The following is a 24488-nucleotide window of genomic DNA, read 5'->3' as shown; positions in this document are numbered from 1 at the left end:
GCACCTGTGTGTTTATGGGGAATGCCATGAGTTTAAAGGGGAATTCCACCTCTCTTCATCTCTGAGCCTTTATTAACAGTTTTCCTTTTAGTTTCTCAAGATAATGACTTTAGTATGTCAACACATGCTATAAATAGGCCTTATAATAAACCTCAGTTAACCTTATGTCCTATTCACACCCAACACTACATCCTGTGAACACACAGTAGCACCTTTCAATATTTGAGGCCATTTTATGAAACACAATGCAGTTTTTGTGAACATCTCACTAAGGATTTGTAAGCACCTTTTATCTGAAATTTCACCAGCAGCACCTGTCCTTAAGGGCACAATGGCAATCTCTGTACTTCTGCAGGTGTGTGAAATCTTTTATCATTTTCTGTTTTATGCTCTGATTTTCTCCTTTAAAATAAAAACTTTAATGTCACTGATACAGTTTAAGCACCTTACATATTATTTCTGTTTCTTACAAGTAATTCAGCAAAATACAAATAATAGGGAAAGAAAACTTGCCTGAGGCTGATATTTGAACTGAACAGTGTCTATTAAAAGGCTCAGAAGTGAAATGGCGACATTCCCCTTCAATGTCATACTATGAAACAATGCTATTAAAAAAAGTCAGTCACAAAAAAAAGTGACGTTGTCATTAAAACACAAACACACACACACACACACACACACACACACACACACGGTTGCTCCCTATATGCCTGCATGGGTCTGTTGGTTTATGTTTTTTTTCTGTCCAGGTCAGATGGCAGTTTCTGCGGGGTTCAGCCTGGTTCATTCCGGTTCACATGGCAGGTTCTCTGTGGTTCAGTCCGGTTCTGATCGGTTCAGATAGCGGGTTCTGCTGGCAGAGACTGTAGCACTTCTGATCACTGTCATCCATCTACACAGACATCAAAATCTTACTATACAACAAAACTTTATAACATTAAGGGTCACATTTACCTTGCGAAAGACAACATGCATTTTTATACTGGTCAGATTGATAATCATGATTTCTTGTTTAATTTTTTTTATTTTTTATTTAATTAAATTAAAAAAAAATTTAAACAGTATTTGTTTTTCTTGACACCAGATTGTTCATGTGCAGAAAGCTATAATGACTGCAGAAATTATTTGGGGTTTTATAAATTTTTCAGAAAATATGTCTCTCTGACAGAGACCTGGATCAAACCAGAGGACACAGCTTCTCCTGCAGCACTCTCCAATAATTTCAAATTTTCCAACACTCGCTGACTGGAAGTGGTGGAGCTACTGGTCTGCTTATCTCTAACGATTGGAAATGTATTCCTTTACCATCTCTGGGTATTAACAGCTCCTTTGCAATCACATTAAGTCACTATTACCCGCCCTTTTAAAGGGCGCTCTGGAGGCCCCTCAGGACAGACACGGACATGAACACAGGACGGGGTCCAGAGTGGAACAGTGTTTAGTGGATGGAGCTCAGGAGGCCATGGCAGATGGTCTTCGGGGCCTTGGCCTTGGACCCCTCGGTCCGGCCCCTACAGCCGGATCCCTTTTACCCCCCCCCAAAAAAAAAATTCCCTGGGGAAGTTAGGGGGTATCAGGAGCCCTCCGGGGCTAGACACACTGAACAGTACAAGACAGGACAGGAACAGGCCTGGGACAGGACAACCCACAGGAACAGGAAGCCCACCTGGGCTAGCTCGGAAGCTGAGGCTTCTCCTGGGCATGACAAGGAGTCAGGGGCCCTCAGCAACCGCCTCCACTTCCGCGACAAGGGGGTAGCCCCAGATGAGTCTCCATGGACAAGACCGACTGACATGATTAAAACTGTTCCTGAGGGCACAACAAGACTTTAAAAACGGCACTCCTGGCCGTGACATGAACTGGATCCAAGGCAGCGGTTGGCGGGCTTGAGTAAGCGACGGGCCGGCAGGCTTGAAACAGCGGCGGGCTGGCGGCCTGGGTGAGCCGCGGACGGCGGCGTGACTTGGGGGAGCCGCCAATGGTGGGTTGGCTTTCCCCACGGATGGCGGATGTCTCCCGCGATCGGCGGGCTGGAGGGCTCGTGGTCAGCGGACTCGCAGCACTCGCGGTGATCCCGCCGAACTCCCACGCCGACTTGCAGTGGGCTATGGCGGGATTACGAGTGGCGACTTCCATGCCGCGGGACGGACGAACACAGGAACAAAAATAAAAACTAGAAAAACGAGCAAAACAAAACGAGGTGAAGGGGCGCCGCCGCTTACAGGGCAAGACAAGGTAAGGCTGACACAGACAAGAACACCGGGGAGTAACGAGTAGACCAGACAAAATCTAACTGAACAGACAGGACTAATATACAAGGGATAATCATAGACAATTAGACCAACACAGCTGGACAAGAATTAACTAATGATTACATATAACAAGGACAGGAAACAAACCAAATATGGAAACAAGAGGCAGGAACACATGACACACACGACAGAGGACTAACAGGTACTCCCCTAGTTTTGCTTGGAGACTTCAACATCCACCTCAGGCTGCAGACTTCCACACTCTGCTTGCCTTTATTGATCTCAAGAGAATGTTAACTATGGCTACTCACAAATCAGACAACCAACTGGACCTTATTTACACACGACACTGCTCCACTGATCATGTACTGGTTACTCCACTGCACACCTCGGATCACTTCCTCCTTACTCTTAACCTCAACATGGTTCCTAACACAACACATACCCCTCCACATGTAATTTTTCCACGTAACCTGTGCTCACTCTCACCCTCCCGGCTATTTGCTATGGTTTCATCTTCGCTTCCTCCCACTAAACAGTTAGCATATCTTTATGCTAACAGGGCTACTGATACTTTCTGTTCCACTCTTACATCTTGTTTAGACACTGTCTGCCCCTTGTCTTCCAGGCCAGCCTGTACCACCCGTTCTGCCCCTTGGCTGTCTGATGTTCTCAGTGAAAATCGTTCTAAGCTCAGGGCTGCTGAAAGGGTATGGCGCAAATAACAAAATTCTACTGACCTTAATGTATATCAGTCACTCCTCTCTTCCTTCTCTGCTGATGTCTCCACTGCTAAAAGGACATACTATCATAATAAAATCAACAATTCGTCTAACTCTCGCATGCTCTTTAAAACATCCCTCCTTTGTCCTTCTCCCCCTCCTTCATCAACTCTAACAGCTGACGACTTTGCCATGTTCTTCATTAATAAAGTTAAAACCAATAGTGCACAATTTTCCACACCACAATCTGTAAAGCAAACATACACTCGTTCTCATTCTTCACTTCACTCTCTGAGGCAGAAGTCTCCAAACTCATCCTTTCTAATCATCCTACTACTTGTCCGCTTGATCCTATTCCATCTCATCTCCTTCAAGCCATTTCTCCTGCAGTTGTACCTTCACTCCCTCACATCCATAACACATCCCTTCACACTGGTGTTTTTCCCTCAGCATTTAGACAGGCTCGTATAACCCCACTACTTAAGAAACCCAGCCTTAACCCATATCTTTTAGAGAACAACAGACCAGTTTCCCTTCTTCCTTTCATTGCAAAAACACTTGAACGAGCTGTGTTCAACCAAGTCTCTGCCTTTCTCACACAGAACAACCTCCTCGACAGCAACCAGTCTGGTTTCAGAAGTAGACATTCAACTGAGACTTCCTTGCTCTCAGTTGTTGAAGCCCAAAGACTGGCAAGAGCGGATTCCAAATCTTAATTACTTATCTTGCTGGATCTGTCCGCTACTTTTGACACGGTTAACCATCAGATCCTCCTGTCAACCCTATTGGCAAAGGGCATTTCAGAAACCACACTCCAGTGGTTTGAGTCTTACCTCTCAGATACAGTAGGTCCTTCAAGGTATCTTGGAGAGGTGAGGTGTTCAAATCGCAACATCTAACTACTGGGGTGCCTCAGGGCTCAGTTCTTGGACCACTTCTCTCCTCTATCTACATAGCATCACTAGGCTTCAGAAACATGGCTTTTCGTATCACTGCTATGCTGATGACACTCAACTCTACCTCTCATTCCATCCTGAAGATCCAACGATAGATGCTCGGATCTTAGCTTGTCTAACAGACATTTCTTCCTGGATGAAGGACCATCACCTTCAACCTAACCTTGACAAAACAGAACTGATTGTGGTTCCAGCAAACCCATCGTTTTATCACAATTTCACCATCCAGGCACATCAACCATAACTCCTTCAAAAACAGCTAGAAACCTTGGAGTTGTGACTGATGATCAGCTGACTTTCTTACATCACATTGCTAAAACTGCCCAGTCCTGCAGATTTGCTTTATTCAACATCAAGAAGATCAGGCCCTTTCTTTCGGAACACAACTTCTCACTAGCTTCTCTATTCTCTATTATATCTATTCCTTTTCTTTTTATTTATTAGACAATTAACAAAAGCAAAAAGGCCTCTAACACTAGCTTGCTCTATTCATTTTCTATTCTGTTTTCTTTTTAATTATTACATATAATAATAAAAAAAACTTGCTACGTGAACTACGTTAAGCTAACTGAGACTTGTTATAGCACTTGCGTATCATTGCTCTTTTGTTGATTTTGATTGCTTCCATTGTCCTCATTTGTAAGTCGCTTTGGATAAAAGCGTCTGCTAAATGACTAAATGTAAATGTAAATATAAATATAATTTGAGAAAAACAAATAAATTTGGCTTTCAGAAACTGAGTATTTGAGAGTATTTTTTAGTTCATCCAAAATACCTTTTTTCAGTGTAGTTTGCAAGGTTTACTAGATCTCTTGAAAGAATAATGAGATTTGCTGTACCTTTCGAAAAAGTATTCATTCTCCGTTCTGAAGTAGTAGATATGAGATTTGAAATGCAGTTTGAAGACGTGATCTTTATGGATGTTTTCCGACTCGCCGGCATGTGTTACTGAGTAACCCAACAACGGCAGACTGGCCAGCGGATACTCATCCTTACAGAGAGAACAGTCAACAGAGAAATGAGTGTGAGTCCAGACATTTCACACACATCTGACACATTCACAGAGGATATGACAGTGTATGTGTCTGTTAGCGTTTTACCTCATGTGTTTTGTAGAAGAAGAGGGTAAAGTTGGTGAAAACCACCCAGAGTTTCTGCCAGCCGTTACTGTTTTTAAACTTTCTGAGTAGATTTCCTGAGAGCTGGTTCTGTCAGACACAGTCAAGATGACGACCAAACTGTGTTACAGCATTTTCATACTTAAACACAGAGATGAGCAGATGGAGGACTGGTACCTCTATGGCGATGCTGAAGTCCAGCATGGAAACACTGGTGTTGCGATGCCAGCACACATGTGCTGTCGTGTTGCCGCGGTTAAGAGTGTTTCCTGAATTGTTGCCATTTCGAGGCAAAGATGTTCGAGATCCACAAAGATCATCCTCTGACTCCACTTCAGACGCCTCTGAGGATTCTGGGAAAAACATTTACTGTCTCTTGAGACACATAATTGTGCTAAAGCATGCTACTATATTGTTAGCAATTGTTAACACATCACTGAAACATTTGCCAACATATTCTGACTTCTATAGACTTCTGTAAGTTTCTGATTAAACAGCTGATATACAGCAGAATAACATGTGAAAAATAAATGCACTTAATTGTATTAAATTGTAGTGTACTTCAGACCTTAAAAAAACAAAAACACATTTAAGTACCTGTAATTGCAGATAGTAAAATATTAATTAAATAAAGTAAACTTTAAAAAAAGTAAACTTTAAAAAAGAGCCCTTTGTAAAAATGTCAAATTAAAAGTTTTACTTCAAAGTACATTTTAAATCATTATGTTTTAATAATCTTTTGAATCTTATGTATTATTTTGTTCTTTAAAGAAGCAAACTTGTTTTTTTAAGTGTTAATTAACATATTAAAGCACATGTAAAGTACTTAATTATAATTGTAAATGGTGTGTTATTCCATATTATAAATTATTTTAAAAGTACTAAATTGCTAAATGACTGACATACAAGTTTCAAATGAATTCACATTAATGTATATATTATTTTACCAAAACTTCTTGTCAGTAATAAAAGTAATTATGAAATTGCAAAAAACTTAAGTGGGTCATAAAAGCACTGAAAAGTAAAGCTAATTGCATTTAATATAAATTAAAACTAATACATTTTCATAATTAACATGCAATTAAGTATCCTTAAAAACTGCATTCACTTAAGAACATTCTTTTAAGTACATTATTACCACAAGAAGTACTCTTTTTAAAATATGCTAAAATGTACTTCTAAAATGTGACAATATATATCATAAAAAAAATATAGATTCATGAAACAGCAACTCATTTTACTTTTATAATGTGACTTATTTCAAAGTGAAATTTGATATTTAAGAAGGAAAAAAATGCAGGATCATGAAAATGCTAATTAACTGGATCATGACAAGTTGCCAAAAAGGAAAGTCATTTTAGTGGTGGAGCGAAATATTATATTTTGTACTAAAATTAAAGTTGTACTAAGAAAGCAAAAATGTTCTATTTTAATACTATGGTAACTGTATTTTGTAACAAAATGTGTGATCTGATAATGTGTCACTTACTGACATCCTTGCTAGCAGACAGCAGGTCAGCGGTCAGCCCATTAGACTCTTCAGCCATGTCAACCGCCATCTTTAAATCCTCCATCCATTTCTCCATTTCTGACTCTGAACTGCAAGAGACAAGAGACCTGAATGTTTTTGAGGCATCCATCATATATGCACCTCTTACACTCTTGCATCCACTGACAAAGCTGTAATGGATCAATCAATTGAAAATGTGCTGTCTGTAAACAATGGGCACAGTTAAAATGACTGCACTGTTGACTTGCTCTCTATTGCTGTACTTGCTGTCTGGCTGATGACACACAGATATTGCAAATGATTACCATGCTGCGACCACCAGTGACTGCTGCTGTACCATCAGTGTGAAGGAGTGCGGGACGCCCCACTCATCCTCACTCTCCCGGATCTGAACACACACACACACACACACACACACACACACACAGATTTCTCATGGGTGGATTCTCATACCAATCAATAACATCTGAACAAAGGTTGATGAGTTTTCTTACTGTCATGCCACGCAGAGGAAGTTGTCTGTGCACTGTAAACTGATTGGTTGATGTTATCCCTCGTGTGCTGTACAACAGAACGTCATTGAACTGGCTCCACATAAAAAGAAAGAAAGAGTTAATCAGAAATCTGTTCATTTCATGTGTAAAAATATGAAGAGAGTTTAGTATTAGGCCTTGAGTTAGTTATATAGTCATTAGAATTTTCAGAATTACAAACATTCTTTAAAAGAAGATATTTTGAAGAATGTTGGTAATCAAACAGTTGCTGGCAACCATTGACTTCCATACTATAGAAAAAAAAAATACTATGGAAGTCAATGGCTACCGGCAACTGTTTGCTTACCAACATTCTTCAACATATCTTCTTTTGTATTCAACAGAAGAAAGAAACTCATACAGGTTTGGAACAACATGAGGGGGAGTCAAATTACAATTAACAGAATTGTAATTTGATCTATCCTTTAAGAACAATAGGTCCCTATATCGTATAAATCATATGTGTGTACTGAAATCTCACCAGGAAGAACATGCGCTGTTGAAGGCCTTTCCCAGAGAGTTTGCTGAGGCAGCCCAGTCTGATGAGCTGACGTCCAGCCACGGCCAGATGCTCAACACCAATCAAATCCTTCTGAAGCTCCAGGAGTTTCTGATAGTTCTCAATCTCTTCCAGACCAGGACGAAGCACAGCCTCCAATTCACACACATCGTCCAAAGCAGCTAAACACACACACAAACACATATACATACACACAGAGACATTACTATTAAAACGTCTGGGGTCAGTAAGATTTTTTTCAATGTTGTTATTATTATTGTTATATAAAAATGATAAATATAAGATTATAAATATATAAATGCATATACATGTAAATATTTTCAAAATATATACTCTATGTGTGTGTATTTATATACATAATAAATATACACAGTACACACACATATATTATGTCAACTAAAACTTTTATTTTGGATGCAATTAATTGTTTGACAGCACTAATATATATATATATATATATATATATATATATATATATTATATAAGTATAGTATAATATAGCAGTATAATATAATATAATAAATATAATAAAATATATACACAACTTTTATTAAAGTGTATTATTTTGTTTATTTTAATCTTTTTTTATTTTATTATTGTCAGTTTTGTCACCAAATAAATTACTGAAAGTATTGCATTATTAATTAATTAAACGTTTTTAAATGTATTATTTGACTTCAATATAGGTCAAATTTATGAAGAAATACAGAAAACATTTTAGCACCTCTGTATCTAAATAGTGACTTCTCATTTATTTTTACAGGTCTTTAATTCCCATAATTTAGCCCTAAAATACAACTTTTTAAAATAAATAGCTTTATGAAGCTTTTTTTTCTTTTCTTTTGAGGACATCCCCAAAAGCAAGTTGTTTCAGATTTAGCTGTCTTCAGGGAACATTTCTTCAAAACATTAGCACAGACACTGTTACATGCACGCACCTCTGCAGTCGCTGTAGTCGGTGTGTGTCGACGGGTAGTGTTTGCAGAGTCTGTCTAGTATCTGTCTGTAATGCAGCAGGTGATGGAGGGGACTCAGCAGAAAGACGTTCAGAGGAATGTAACACACCTTCTGCAGCTCAAACTCACGGCACACACACTCCAGCCTGCGGGACGCGACACACACTCTCTCCAGAGCAAACACACACTCTGAGATCATCTGCAGCTGAGCTGAGAGAGCCTGGAGGATCACAAACACACAGTACTGTCAATAACATGACCGATAACACACACATACACAGACACACACACAGAATCACCTTCAGCTCCTGTGTGCTCTTCAGCAGTAGGTCTCCTGTATGCTGCATGTCTCCTTTAACCTCCATATTGCTTCGGCCTTCCCTAAAACACATAACAAATACATTCAAAATATTGTTTTGAGTTCCCCAGAAGAAAGAAAGAAAGTCAGGTTTGTAATGACATGAGGGCGAGACAGAATTGATGATTAAATGATTAAATAATGACAGAATTATTATTTTTGGGTGATGAACTATCCCTTCAACTTACTGTACATATTTTAATCATTAGTTACTGAGTAATGGTGTGGTTTGACCAGCAGGTGGTGATCATAATAGACTCCAGACTAATGATGTTTTCTGGCTGTGCACCAACTTGCATAATAACATTTATTCACTAAAGCAGAGTCTCAGATCTGGTCCGCAAAGTCCTGCGGAGTTTAGCTCTAAACATGATCAAACTCATCTGCTTGTAACTGTCTAGCACTCGTGAAGAGCTTGATTGCTTGCTTGTTGAGTTTGATTAGAGTTGGCGTTAGACTCTACAGGACAGTGGACAGTAAACTTCTGAGATGAAAAGGAGACCATAACACACAGAAGTTTTGGGAGCACTTTATTTTACAGTGTCCTTGTTACACCTTACATGTACTTACTATAGTAATAACAGTAAATTATGCATACTTACAAGCAACTAACCCCAAACCCTGATGTTGTTAATTAAATTACTCAGTACTTATAATTACACTGTAACAAGGACACCATAATATAAATTATAACCTATTTTTGTGTTCCCATTTGTTCCAACAGCAAAAACTAAAACCATAAAACATCTCAATTACCTAAAACAAAATAAATGTTAAAAAAACACACTTAAACATTTTATTTCAGTTAGTTGACAAGGCAACATTTCTCATTTTTGTTTAGTTTAAGCACTAAAATAAACTAAAACTAATATATAAAATTAATGAATACTATATAGACATATAAAAAAAAACAATTAATGAAAATTACAAAAACACACAACAAAAGTACAAAAAAATTCATTTAAAATGAAAGTGAAAGCCAAAATTATAAAAAAAATTAAATATAATTCAAACTATTAAATTAAATATACAATAGCATATCAATAATGCTAAAATAATACTGCTCTGAAGAAAAAATATTTGTCTTTTCTTTTTTTATTATCTAGGATAATAAAACACAAGGTATGGTATTATAATGTACATTAAATAAAGAAATAATACCGATATATAATATAAATATAAGATTCAGCCTTCATACTCATGACCCTTGACTACAAATATAGTTTAACCTGAAAAAACACACTCATGTGAACATATGAATACTAACACACAAGCTTCAGTCTCTTAAACGCTCGAATGACCCTAATGATGATGATTATAATGAGAGCTGTCAATGCCACTGCTGAAACCATCACTCAAACTCAGTTTACTGTCGAGATTGTAGCCTCAAACCTGATCGATGTGTGTGTGTGTGTTACTCACCACAGTGATAGTCTCTCCTCGAGCTCCTGGAGGAAGTGTGTGTGGTGGGAATGTAGCGGCTCATAGGTGGAACTCAACAGTGTCTTCAGAGTGTCAGGGACACAATCCTCTTTATCCAAAACTCCATGAAACGACTAACACACACACATACACATCAATAATATGACAAAACCTATACCTGCTTGTAAATTAATAATTTTGTTGCTTATAGCTATGTGGTTTCTATGTGCATTGAGTAACTATTCCAATTATGAACATTTTAATAAGTGTGCAATTTGTTGATTGTAGTTCATGATATAGTATGTGTATATATATATGTATACCACCTTTCAAAAGTTTGTGGTCAGTATGACTTATGCAAGGATGCATTAAATTGATCAAAAGTGACAGTAGAGACAACTAAAAATCTAAATTTCTTATAAATGCTGTTCTTTCTGTAACATGACATATATGTTATGAAATACTATAATATGAAGCAGCATAGCTGTTTTCAACACTGTTAATAACAATAAATGTTTCTTGAGCAGCAAATAATCATAGTTTTCTGAAGGATCATGTGACACTGAAGACTGGAGTAAGGATGCTGAAAATTCAGCTTTGCATCACAGGAATAAATCACATTTTTCATTGCAATTACATATTAAAATAATACACTCTTTCACAGATTGGAGACACACTTTTTCACAGATTGGAGAGCCTCTGCCCATCTTTACTTCTGAGAGAATCTGCCTCTCTAAGGTATCCCTTTTATGTTTCAGACCTGATGTCAATTAACTTAATTAGTTGCTAGATGTTCTCCCAGCTGAATCTTTTCAAAATGTCTTGTTTTTTTTTTGTTGTTGCCCCCGTGCTAATTTATTTGAGACTTGTAGCAGGTGTTATGGGGCGAACATGTATAATGCAGGCATGACAAAGAGTAATCCTAGGGCAAGCGTGGGTCTTTGAGCGGCGAACAATATCCAGAGGGCTTGAGAAGTGGGGTAGTCCAATACCATGATCAATGATCCAAACGAGATACAAACAGAGTCTGAACGGCAAGGCAAAGGGTTAATCCAGGAAACACAGGCAAGAATCAAAACACGAAAAAACAGGCAAGGCAAGACTATGACAACTAAGTGGGCCCCGTAGAGTAGCTATCGCTAGGAGAGTGATATACACTATACAATACTTGGCGATTTGACTGAGGAAGTCCATGGCTTTTAAGTAAGGCGTGTGATGGGAATCAGCTGTGTGATCAGTGCAATCAGCTGTGTGTGTGTCATCAGTGCAATGGATGATAGGAATTGTAGTCTGGCGGTGACGTGCAACAGTAAAGCCCCTTTCACACTGCACGTTGGTCCCGGAACATTGCCGGAAAATTGCCAGAGTGCCTTCTGTGTGAACGCAACCACGACCCGGGATTGATTCCGGGACCAATCCCGGGTTGGGGACCTAGTAACATTGCCGGGTTCAGTCCCGGAACGAGCGCTGTGTGAACAAAAGCCGGATAAATGCCGTAAAGGCTGATGACGCGCGTTATCATGCGACTCTTTCACCTGGTGTTTTGAAGGCAGATCAACATTCACACAACGAAAAAGATGTGTAAACTGGAATGAAGCAGCGATCGAAGCCCCTCACTATCCGCTCTGAAGCTGAAATCGTTCGGCAATTTATTTATTTTTTTCTTGTTTTTCCATTCGCCAGTTTAGTGAAATGGTGCGCGGCGCATTATATACGTCACATGATGACGTCACGTGTCATTCCATAACATTTACGGGTTGTGTGTGAACGCGCGCACAGATTCCGGAAAATCACTGGCAGTGTGAATGCAGCAAATCTAACGACTCGGGAACAATTGCCGGAACACATTACCCGTGTATTTTCCGGAATCTCTGTGTGAAAGGGGCTTTAGTGTAGTGCAAGAGTCAATGTGGTGAGCGAGTGACCTCTGGTGGTGAGTGAACGGAAGTTCATAGGCCGGATTTGTGACAGCAGGCATCAAATTTTAAACGAGCTCATTTAGTGGATAAAATAATACATTTTTTCCATTTAAACATTTGTTATCTTATCTATGTTCTATTGTGAATAAAATATTGGCTCATGTGATTTGAAAGTCTTTTAGTTTTCATTTTATTCAAATTTAAAAAACGTCCCAACATTTACGGAATTCGGGTTGTAGAAGAGAATTATTTTAAAGTGTAAAAATACTTCACAATATTACTGTTTTTTTGATCAAATAAATGCAACCTTGGTAAGCATAAGGGACTTCTTTTAACAAATATTTAAAAATCTTACCGACACCAAACTTTTAAAAAAGTACTATGTTCATACTGAGTGTGCAGTCTATAATTCTGGACACAATATTAACTTTCACAATTCTAATAAAAACTAATAATATTAATTAAATGTATAATAAATTAGCCTAACATGAGATTAGAGACCTTGTCTAAAAATTTTGCTCATCGCTGGACTGAGTGTGTGGTTAGGTGTGTAGCTGATAAAGTAAGCATAACTCCTGTGCTGATATACTGCTGCGCTAAACAGTGGTAAAATCCTACAAAAGCCAATTTGCCCTCAGGTCTGTAAACATAACCCCATTTCTGTACTCTCTTTCACACATACACACACAGCTAGGAGAGTGATATACGCTATACAATACTTGGCGATTTGACTGAGGAAGTCCATGGCTTTTAAGTAAGGCGTGTGATGGGACTCAGCTGTGTGATCAGTGCAATCAGCTGTGTGTGTGTCGTCAGTGCAATGGATGATGGGAATTGTAGTCTGGCGGTGACGTGCAACAGTTAGTGTAGTGCAAGAGTCAATGTGGTGAGCGAGTGACCTCTGGTGGTGAGTGAACGGAAGTTCATAGGCCGGATTCGTGACAGCAGGCATCAAATTTTAAAAGAGCTCATTTAGTGGATAAAAGTATAAAATTTATCCGTAGTCTGGGAATCTCTAAACCTGATCCACAGTCTCTGATGACTGCACTGTGTGTTTTGTGGGCTGAAACAGGAACATGAGCTCTATAGTTGAATAGAAATAGTTGAATGTGGCTATTCATGAATGTGTGTGTGTGTGTGTGTGTGTATGTGGAGATCTGATGAAGAATCTGTCCATCATTTACCACTGTGATCAGCTCCAGGTCCTTCTGGTATGTCCTCTCAGTACACAGCAGCTCGTTAGCTATGCAGTATGCATTATCAGCAGGACAGTCCTGCACAAACACACACACAATACAATACAGGTCATCAGCACAATTTGACACTTCATGAAAACTGACATTAAACGTGTATAATACAGTTGAGTAATAGAGATGGTTTATTATGCATATAAACAATAAAGCCACACTGACATTTATTTTAAATGTAATGTAAATGCGTGTATTCTAATGTAATTTTAATATACTTTAAAATGTAATTTATTCCTTTGTTGCAAAGCTGTATTTTCAGCATCATTATTCCAGTATTCAGTGTCACGTGATCCTTCAGAAATCATTCTAAATTGCTGATTTGCTGTTCAAGAAACATTTCTGATTCACAACATTGTGCTGCTATGGTACCATGCAACAATTCCTAATGCTTTTGAGGATTATTGACTGTACAGTCAAAGCCTTTCATCCACAGATCTCACCTTCCTCCTGTTGTCCTCCTCATCATCATTGCGTATGGCACCAGTGTCATTCAGCATGGGTGAGATGAGAGGAGACGGTGTCGCTCCTCTACAGTCATCAGCGTGACCGTTAACTAAAGCACACGTCATCTCTGAGAACAGACAGGCACAGATGAAGATCATTAGCACAGATCTGAGGCATATTCCCTTTATATTTATCGTTTTGATATGTGATGTGTGCATTTAGACTTCACTTTTACTTATTTTAACATGCAAATATGTATCAATACCAAAGAAAAGTACAAAAATACCATGGTACTGCCATGCTTCTTTTGAATATTACAGTTACCATAGGAGTAGCATGCTATTCTTTGAAATGCCATGGACTACCATGTGAATACTATAGGAAAGTGATCATACTGTACAACACAATGATATTTATCAAAGTTGCTGTACCATGGCATTGCCAATGTACTTTTGGTAAGGCAGTAACAGTTCTTGTGTCTAAATGGGTCAAATAAATAAATAAACAAACATACATACTTGATAAACCCAAACAAAGACTTTCAAATCACATGAGCCAATAAGTTGTCTTTGATGTATTTTTTGTTTTAATGATGCACCAAATGTTCTCTATAGGTGAAAGATCTGGACTGCAGGAAGGTCAAATCAGCACCTGGACTCTTCTACTACGAAGCCATGCTGTTGTAATAGCTGTAGTAAGTTTTGCATTGTCCTGCTTAAATACACGTTGTCTGGAGGGGAGCATATGTTGCTCTAAAACCTTTATATAACTTTCAGCATTCATAGTGCCTTCCAAAACATGCAAGCTGCCCATACCGTATGCACTTATGCACCCTCATACCATCTAGATGCTGGCTTTTGAACTGAACGCTGATGACACGCTGGAAGGTCTCCCTCCTCTTTAGCCCGGAGGAAACGGCGTCCGTGATTTCCAACAAGAATGTCAAATTTAGACTCGTCTGACCATAGAAAACTTTTCCACTTTGAAACAGTCCATTTTAAATTAGCCTTGGCCCACACAACACAACGGTGCTTCTGTACCATGTTCACATATGGCTTCCTTTTTGCATGATAGCGCTTTAGTTGGCGTCTGCAGATGGAAAGGCAGATTGTATTTACCGACAGTGGTTTCTGGAAGTATTCCTGGGCCCATTTAGTAATGTCAGTGACAGAATCATGCCGATGAGTGATACAGTGTCATCTGAGGACCTGAAGACCATGGGCCTCCAACAAAGTTCTTCGGCCTTGTCCCTTAGAGATACACAGAGATGTATCCAGTTGATCTGAAACGTTTGATGATGTTATGCACTGTAGATGATGAGATTTGCAAAGCCTTTGCAATTTGACGTTGAGGAATGTTGTTTTTAAAGTATTCCACAATCTATTTACGCAGATTGGAGAGCCTCTGTCAATCTTTACTTCTGAGAGACTCTGCCTCTCTAAGACATGCCTTTTATGTTACAGACCTGATGTCTATTAACTTAATTAGTTGCTAGATGTTCTCCGAGCTGAATCTTTTCAAAATGTCTTGCTTTTTCAGCCCTTTGTTGCCCCTGTGCAATGAACTTTTTTGAGACCTGTAGCAGGCATCAAATTTGAAATAAGCTCATTTAGTGGATAAAAGTGTAACATTTCTTATGTTATCTATGTTCTATTGTGAATAAAATATTGGCTCATGTGATTTGAAAGTCTTTTAGTTTTCATTTTATTCAAAATTAAAAATGTCCCAACATTTCCGGAATTCGGGTTGTACTAAATATGCATGTCTATGTTCATTGTTCCTCTAGTCTAGTGCACTTCCCACAAATCTCTACTCCTACGGGACGTTTTTCTCAGTACTTGCCCAAATCCGCCTCATCTGTTTCCTTTGAGTAGTGCAGTCATGATAAATAAAGCAGGTGTGAGTGCAGCCCGACACAGACAACAACACAAACAAAGCAATCTTAATGACATTCAGCATACACTACCAGTCAAAGCTCTGAACATGTTTCTCGTGATCCTAAAGCTTTTAAACTAAAAGTTTGAAATGGACAAGTTGGGCCCCTGTGTGATAAATAAGTACATTTCAGCATACTTTTAAAAAGAGTGCTTAGTATGATAATAATATACTTAAGTGCGAACTGACTGCAATGTTTTCAGAAACATTTAATTTAATGGTGACTAAATTAAAATGTATCGTAGTTTAAATTTATGTAAAACAAGTAGATAAACTTCAGAGGTTTTTTTTCACTTACGTACATTTTATATGTAATTTCATAATTACCTCTGTTCTATTGTCTTTAAAATACGGTTAAAGTGAATGTACTGACAAGCATTTATAGTCAACTTAAAAATACTTCTAATTAAAAATGTTTAAAATAATTATATTTCTAACTTGTATGTCATGTAAATAAAAATATTTGTAATTACACATTTGTAATGATAAAGTTGCAATTCAGTACCTTTAAAATATATGAACTTTAAATGTAATATCAACAATACAGTTAAAATTATAATCAAGTGCTTCACATGTGCTTTATTATATTAGTCAACACATTAAATTAAGTGTACTTTAAAGTAAAACCTTTAAGTTAATTTGACACCCTGTACTTTTAAAATGACCTTGAGTGTATTAAGAGGCAAAGTTAAGAAAGTTTACTCTCTTTTAAGTACACTTAAGAGTCTTCTTACTTTATTAATATTACAGTATATCTGCAAGTTGTCAGAGAGTCACCAGAGTCACCGCAGTCTCCACCAACGACATTCACCAAATCCCTATCCCCTGATTTCTGATCACCGCCACCTGCCAGCACTAATCAACAGCACCATATCCCTGCACTCCTCCCATTCACTCACTGTCTGGTCTCAAATATTCCATGTTGACTAACCTGACCCACTTATCTTTTGTCTACTTACCAATTGCTAGAGTGTTCCTATCCCTGTTCTCCACCGTTTCCACGCTCCGATGTTATCTCCGGATCCCCTGGAACAGGAAAAAGGACATTCATACTCAGATAAGTCCCTAGAGACATTCCCATTCACCGCTTGCTTACCTGGACATTCTGCTCATCTCATTCCCCTCTGCTACTACTCAATAAACCTGTTGATTGTATTGCACTTACCTCTGAGTCCTGTGTCTATCTCCTGACAGAAGACCAGACCAGAATCGACGACCGGAGTTCCCAAAACCCCGCCGCTGCGGATCCCCTCGAAGAGCTGGTCAGCGTTCTTCAGACAGCTCTCTCTCCGGTCACACACCCTCAGTCTGCCTCTGCCAGTCCCATGGCCATCCCTGCTAACTATTCGGGTGAGGCTGTTGAATGTAGCATTTTTTTCTCCAAGTTTCACTCTACATAGAGAAGCAATCCCATAAATTTTCCAGCGAACGGGCTAAAGTTGTCTTCCTGATCTCCCTGCTAACCGGACAGGCATTGCTCTGGGCATGAGCCATCTGGAACTCACAGACCACTATAATTAACTCTTTCGATGCTTTCTCTTCCCACTTCAAGGAGGTCTTCGGCCTATCCACCGGCTCGCTCTCCATTGTTGACCAACTACTCCGCCTCCATCTGGGAGATTCTTCGGTCAGTGACTATACGCTGCAGTTCCAGACTCTGGTGGCCTCGTGTGGATGGAACGAGGCAGCGCTACTCACTGCTTACCGTCAGGGCTTGGATCCACTGATCAGAGCCCAGATGGCGATCTATGATAACACTGTCGGTCTGGAGAGCTTTATGCAGAAGGCCGTTAAGATCTCCCAATGTCTCACGGCTTGTCAGCCGGACATAACCGCTCATTCTCCGTCCTCACCAGCTGCCTGTCCTCCAGTACCAGAACCAATGCAAATGGATACTAATCGCCTCTCATGCATTGAGTGTGCTCAATGTCTCGCCACGGGGCTGTGCCTCTACTGCGGAGTTCCGGGGCACTTCATTCGGGTGTGCCCCTCTGGTCCCCCATGCCCAGCGGTGAGTACCCTCCAATTGGAGCCTGATATCTCTACACTACCACTGCTAACGGTACAACTGCTCACCCCACGTCATTTAATTTAAGAACCCGCCCTCGTGGACTCGGGATCCTCAGGCAATTTCATCTCACAAGCCCTCCTAAAACAGCTTGATTTACCCCGCCAGAGACAAGCCGAGCTGAAGATCGAGACCATACAGGGAAAACCACTCGGGCGTGGGCACATCAAGTTCCGGTCTCCGCCGATCACTCTGCAAGTAGGTTGTCTTCATCAGGAGAGAATTTCCTTTCTGGTACTGGAGGGACACACCGTCGATATCACCCTGGGATGCCCCTGGCTATCTCAACATTCCCCCGAAGTCAGATGGGATACCAGCGAGATGCTCCAATGGAGTAAAACCTGCATCCAAAACTGTCCCTCTACCCCTGGTTAGTAACCCGAAGCTCCAAATTCATTCCACCCTAGTGGAGAGCCCCGAACCTTGTGAGGTTCCGATGATCCCATCTGACTACATGGCGTTCCAGGATGTGTTCAGCAAACAGGCAGCCACAAAGTTACCACCGCACCGGCCATGGGATTGTGCCATTGACCTGCTGCCTGGAGCTATAATCCCCAAGGGTCGAGTATACCCCCTGTCCATCCTGGAGCGCACGGCAATGGAGGATTACATCAAGGAGGCTCTCCAACAACAGTTCATTCGTCTTTCCACCTCTCCGGTGGCCTCGAGCTTCTTCTTTGTGGGCAAGAAGGACGGAGGCTTTCTTCTCGAAGCTGGACCTGCAGAGCGCCTATAACCTCATTCGTATCCGGAAAGGCGATGAGTGGAAGACGGCGTTCATTACCCCCTCAGGCCACTATGAATATCGGGTTGTGCCGTATGGCCTTTCCAACTCCCCGTCCGTCTTCCAGGGGTTTATGAATGAGGTGTTCCGGGAGTTCCTCCACCGGTTTGTCATCGTGTACATAGACAATATCCTGATCTACTCCCAGAACCTGGCCGAACATCGCCATCACGTGACGCAGGTCCTACGCCAACTCAGTAAAACACCACCTCTACCTGAAGCTCGAGAAGTGGGAGTTCCACCGCCCCACGGTCCAGTTCCTCGGCTACATCCTCAGTGCGGATGGGATCCAGATGGACCAGGGGAAGGTCCAAGCCTTCCGGGGCTGGCCCCAGCCTCAATCAGTAAAGGAACTCCAACGATTCCTCGGCTTCGCAAATTTCTACCGGAGGTTCATTCTGAACTTTAGTCTCCTCTCAGTAGAGCCCTGCACGGGCCTCAAATTTACGACCTAGCCCGGCCCACGTCCGACAGCTTATCAGAATTACCGGCCCGGGTCCGACCCGAGCCTGTCTTTTTTCCCCCTTCTTCTAAAACAGTTTATACTACTATTTCGGCTATTAAAATAGTTCAGTTTTGTGTGTAATGGCAAAATTATTATATTTTGTTTCATTTTTTTATTAAGTTAATTTAGAAAAACATTTGGAGCATTTTTGTTCGTTAAATAGCCTATAAGTTTTTGTTTTTTTAAAGTAAGACCAAGCGGCCAGCTGCATGAGCTGATCATAGTCTATGTTTGATCAATTTAGCCATCTCATATCATCACGACTTGCCTAAAATAAAATCTATAGATATACTAAAACAGTTCAAGCATATAACAATGTTTAAACGTTAAGCCTGTGCTATAATAATAATGTGCGCTAGCCTATATCTAAGTTTGTGCGGAGAGTGGAAGCTAAAGCGCGCTCTGCAGGACATGGAGGCACCAGCGCAAACACTTGGATTTTTTTCAGTGGAAACAAATTAAAATAGCCTACACCATCTTTTTTTTTTTTTTGATGAAGGTAAGAGTAATACATCATTCAGATCTGTAAAGAGTCTGCTTGTATTTGTGTGCACTCACAATACCAACAAAAGGTAGTTATTTTATAAAACAAAGAAAACAAACATGATGTGCTTTCTGCCGTCTTGACCAGGAGCGCTTCATAAAAATGAACCGAAGCTGAGCGAATACATGCCTCACAGACATGATAAATATATCTATAGAAAGCTTTAAATTATCACTTAACGAAATAAAAAAATCGAAAACAAAAACTCTTTTATAATAATCTTAATCATAATCAATAAAGATGCATTTCTCTCTAAAGGCGCGTCTAATGAGCAGACGGCGAGTCAGGATCAGCAACTTCATCCTTGCGACACAGACTCCATTAGTAACTAATTCAAATATCTCCTTACTATTTCCCGCAGAGACATGCATGATTATGTTTGCTGGGGTTTTGCAGCAAGCTTTAGCCTATTGCGTGCATTTGAACGTGCTGAAGTCACTTCCGCACCTGCTGCTGCTGCGGGATACTAAACACCATCGAGCAGCTCTCAGTCGCGGCACGGTCTCGTGTCGTTTCCACCAGCGCTGCAATTTTTTTCATCACTAATCGATGGATGTCTACAATATAACATAAGGAGAAACCCAAAACAGACCCGATGCCCGGCACGCCTCTGAACTATGACGTGAAAATTGGCCCGAAACCCGGCCCTAGAGGCGTAAAAAAGTCGGGGCCCGTCGATATTGGAAATCGGTAGCTGTTCGCCATTAAACTGGCACTGGAGGAATGGAGACACTGGCTGGAGGGAGCTCAACACCCCTTTACGGTCATCACTGACCACAAAAACCTCGAATATCTCCGAAGTGCTAAGAGGTTAAACCCCCGGTAGGCTCGGCGGCTCCTTCAAGCTCGGTACAGGTGGCCCAGTATATCCCGGGATGTCTCCCAGTACATTCGTGGATGCTCAGTCTGCTCCATCTCCAAGACCCCACATCACTTACCCGCCGGAAAATTAGTCCCATTACCCATTCCAAGTTGCCCCTGGTCCCACGTAGGAGTCGACTTTGTCACAGATCTCCCCAAGTCAGAAGGTTATACACCTGCATACTGGTTGCATTGGACAGATTCTCCAAAGTCTGCAAGTTAATTCCCCTCCAGGGTTTACCCTTAGCCCTCGAAACGGCAGAGGCCCTCTTCCATAATCTCTTCCGCACCTTCGGCATCCCAGAAGATGTTGTCTCCGACCGTGGGCCACAGTTTGTCTCCCGTGTCTGGAAATTTCTTCAAACTCCTCGATGTCACCGTCAGTCTCGCCTCAGGGTATCACCCCAGACTAACGGCCAGACTGAGCGGAAGATTCAGGAGATTGGGAGATATCTCCGGGCCTACTGTCATGACAACCAGCACAGCTGGAACCGCTTCCTCCCATGGGCCGAGTATGCACAAAATTCCCTCAAGCAAACCACCACCAGCCTCACCCTTCCAAGGGCATACTCGACTACCAACCCCCTCTGTTTACCTGGACAGAAGAGCCCTCCGACGTTCCAGCTGTCGACCACTGGTTCCGAGCGAGAGAGTTTGGGACTCAGCTCATGTCCAACTCCAGCAGGCAGTGTGGAGACACAAGACCTATGCAGATGCCCGTCGGTCTTCCACCCCCGTCTATCATCCTGGAGATAAGGTTTGGCTCACTCCCCTCTGCTACTACTCAATAAACCTGTTGATTGTATTGCACTTACCTCTGAGTCCTGTGTCTATCTGCTGACACAAGTAGAGTTTAAAAAATTTTATAAAATACTTTCAGATTTTAAGTACACTACAAGTGTACATTCAATAAAAATTAAGGGCAGAATGTGAAAGAAAAGCATCAACAAGTCGCCGGCAGTTCATACAGTTTAAAGTTAGTTAGTTGAGTGATAGCTGGATAAAAAGCTCAAACTTGAAAATGTGGAAAACTGTAATAATAAGGAACGTGTCAAACTTGTAAATGGTAGTGTATTTACAGCACAAACTCCTCCATGTACACAACAACACATACAAACAATATAAACAATTCACACTATGCCATACAGACATACATACAACGTGAACTAATGCTTGTATGCGGCAGTTTATGTGTGGACAGATAGCGAGACATGCGCTGTGCAGCCATAGACAGCTGGGGGACGGGGGGGTGTTAGTAGGAGTGAGAGGGAAGGAGGGCTGGATCATGAAAAATGTGAGCATTATAAGATTTAAAAAAACAATTCCTGAGTCTTCAAAGGCCAACTGTAACTTTATTGACACTAGTGCACAAAATACATTGTTAAAAAGTCTATGTGGTTCATAAAGAGCAGCAGAACCCAAAGTCATTGAGAAGGAACAGGCAGGGAAACATCAGAACAGAGATTAAGCTTGAACAGTGCTGAATGAGAGAGACAGAGGAAGAGAGGGAGTGACTATGTTCAGAATAGCAACTACCATACTACTGTACTTGCTATGCAGTCTATGTAGTTTGGTTATATGTGACCCTGGACCACAAAACCAGTCATAAGGGTCAATTTTCTGAAATCATCATCTGAAAGCTGAATAAATAAGCTTTTCATTGATGTATGGTTTGTTAGAATGGGACAATATTTGGCCGAGATGCAACTATTTGAAAATCTGGAATCTGAGGGTCCAAAAAAATCTAAATATTGAGAAAACCGCCTTTAAAGTTGTTCAAATTAAGTTCTTAGCAATGCATCCAAAATTAAGTTTTGATATATTTACATTAGGAAATTTACTAAATATCTTCATGGAACATGATCTTTCCTTAATATACCAATGATTTTTGGCATAAAATAAAAATCAGTCATTTTGACCCATACAATGTATTTTTGGCTATTGCTACAAATATACCCCAGCGACTTGGGTCACATATGCAGTATGTACTGTCCGTGATATAAATTCCCAATGTGATAAAAGAACTGGACATACTGATCGTTTGATCAGACTAAAATAATAAACAATAAAATGTTTCATTTTTATTTTCTAAATGTAAGCCACTTAAATGTGCATTGCTGTTAGGGTAAGTTTCAACAGTATAGCTTACTGCTATTTGAAATGTTTGTTGCATAGTTCATTCTTCAAATACATCTTTTTTAAAAACATGCATGAAGTACATAGTGTGTAGTGTGCAGCAAACAGTACACTAGTATGGGCCTTTATCACACTTCCGCATTCGAAAAGCGGAAGATTCAAATAGTAGCGTAAAAGACCTTCCGCTGTAGCCTCTATCAATGGCTGTGCCCATAGCACGGCATTGTTGTGGATAATTTATGTAGAATTCAGCACATATATGTCTTCTATAGACACCAATCTCAGTTTACAACAATTAATTGAGTATTATAAACGAAGGAATGTGTTGTCACGATAGCCGATGCGTATTTTGTGACTTAAACAGAAGCGCGCGAGCCATACTGTATGTGTATAGGCAATTCTTCACAGTCTGATCACCTTATTTCATTACAGAACAGCAAGAAAACTATACAAACAACATATCACATTAATAAGCATTAGAATTAGCTAAAGCTTAAAACATTAATTATGACTAAAGGCTGTATAGAAGGATAAAATTTAAGGTTTAGGGCAAACTTGTTGTATTAAACATAATTAAACAACATTTTTTCACGCGCTGACTTTGATGCAATCCTCTACAATTGCATCAAATTGAAGTTGTTCAAATATTGAAATATTTCCAGCCCATAGATGATAATTAAAAATAAGTTTGATCATCTTAATCGAGTTATTCTCTGTGATTGCGTGCAACGATTGAATATCGTTATACTGTGAACAAGAGCGGGAGGTTAATCACAATGAATATAATTCAGAAATAAACAAAATAATATAAAAAATAAAATTAAATCAGTCAGAGTATTTCTCAGTAACTTGAGATGTGTGCTCTTCATTAATCTGACTGGCAGCGCTGCGTCGCTCAGGCTAAAGTTACACATTAAAATGAAGGATGGCATGATACATGGTATGGAATCGGTATAAATACGCAGTTTTAACATTGATGTTTATTTCATCATTGAACAACTAAACTAAATTAGTTTAATTTTCTTCCCAAAACTGGCGTCTGTCCATCGACAATAAAGCAATTTTCCTAATCGGAGCCGGATGTGACGACACGCGGACTGTGATAAAGGCCTATTCCATTCTGAACACAGCCAAGGTGTGAGAGAGATCATCAACATTATCCACACAAATTAACAGCAGGTGGCGTCATTGTTTTCAGGCCATCAAGCTGATTTCTAAACAATCCTGGTGTATAATTTGATCATTGTGTGAACAAACAAAAGAAGATCAGTCATGTCACAGACATTCATAAGGATATTCAAATTTTCATGTGTGAAAATTTCCCAGAATGCACTGCCTTTCAGCTTTCATTGAACAGAACAGCCATATGAAGGGAAAGCATGCAGCCCAGCATTTAAAAACACCATTAGTTACAGATTCATTCATTCCATTTTAAATGCCAGCAGAAAACATAACAAGCATTTATTGGTCATAAATGACAAGAATGACAAGCTCAAGCGGTTTCAGAATAATAATAATAAACAAAAAGAGGGCAGAAAAGAAAAGGTACAAAACAATAGTGAATATCAGCCAATAGTGCAGTGACATCAAAGCTGAGTGAGAAATCAAGCAGAGATTAGAAACATGTGCTAGATGGCATTATCACATTTCTATTGATTCTTTTTTTCTACAACAGGTTTGCAATTTTTATTAAAA

General features: G+C 40.0%; 1 protein-coding gene across 1 annotated transcript in view; it reads right to left on the bottom strand.

Moving 5' to 3' along the window:
* Window positions 1-705: 705 nt before the first annotated feature.
* Window positions 706-24488, bottom strand: part of LOC306876790 (FERM, ARHGEF and pleckstrin domain-containing protein 1-like) — a gene marked incomplete at its 5' end in the record, with an annotated part of 61357 nt that continues 37574 nt past the window's right edge. Inside the window, 13 exons of the mRNA XM_079428197.1 lie at window positions 706-892; window positions 4770-4921; window positions 5031-5138; window positions 5226-5401; window positions 6538-6647; window positions 6864-6946; window positions 7053-7142; window positions 7573-7772; window positions 8550-8787; window positions 8867-8948; window positions 10348-10481; window positions 13451-13540; window positions 13957-14087. Of these exons, the coding sequence (XP_079284323.1) occupies window positions 817-892; window positions 4770-4921; window positions 5031-5138; window positions 5226-5401; window positions 6538-6647; window positions 6864-6946; window positions 7053-7142; window positions 7573-7772; window positions 8550-8787; window positions 8867-8948; window positions 10348-10481; window positions 13451-13540; window positions 13957-14087 (1670 nt within the window). The 3' untranslated portion in view covers window positions 706-816. The remainder of the gene's footprint in view (window positions 893-4769; window positions 4922-5030; window positions 5139-5225; window positions 5402-6537; window positions 6648-6863; window positions 6947-7052; window positions 7143-7572; window positions 7773-8549; window positions 8788-8866; window positions 8949-10347; window positions 10482-13450; window positions 13541-13956; window positions 14088-24488) is intronic.

The sequence above is a fragment of the Barbus barbus genome (genome assembly GCF_936440315.1).
Source record: "Barbus barbus genome assembly, chromosome: 11".
Classification (NCBI taxonomy): Eukaryota; Metazoa; Chordata; class Actinopteri; order Cypriniformes; family Cyprinidae; genus Barbus; species Barbus barbus.
The sequence above is the reverse complement of the archived record's forward strand: the minus strand, read 5'-3'. Positions and strand labels throughout refer to the sequence as shown.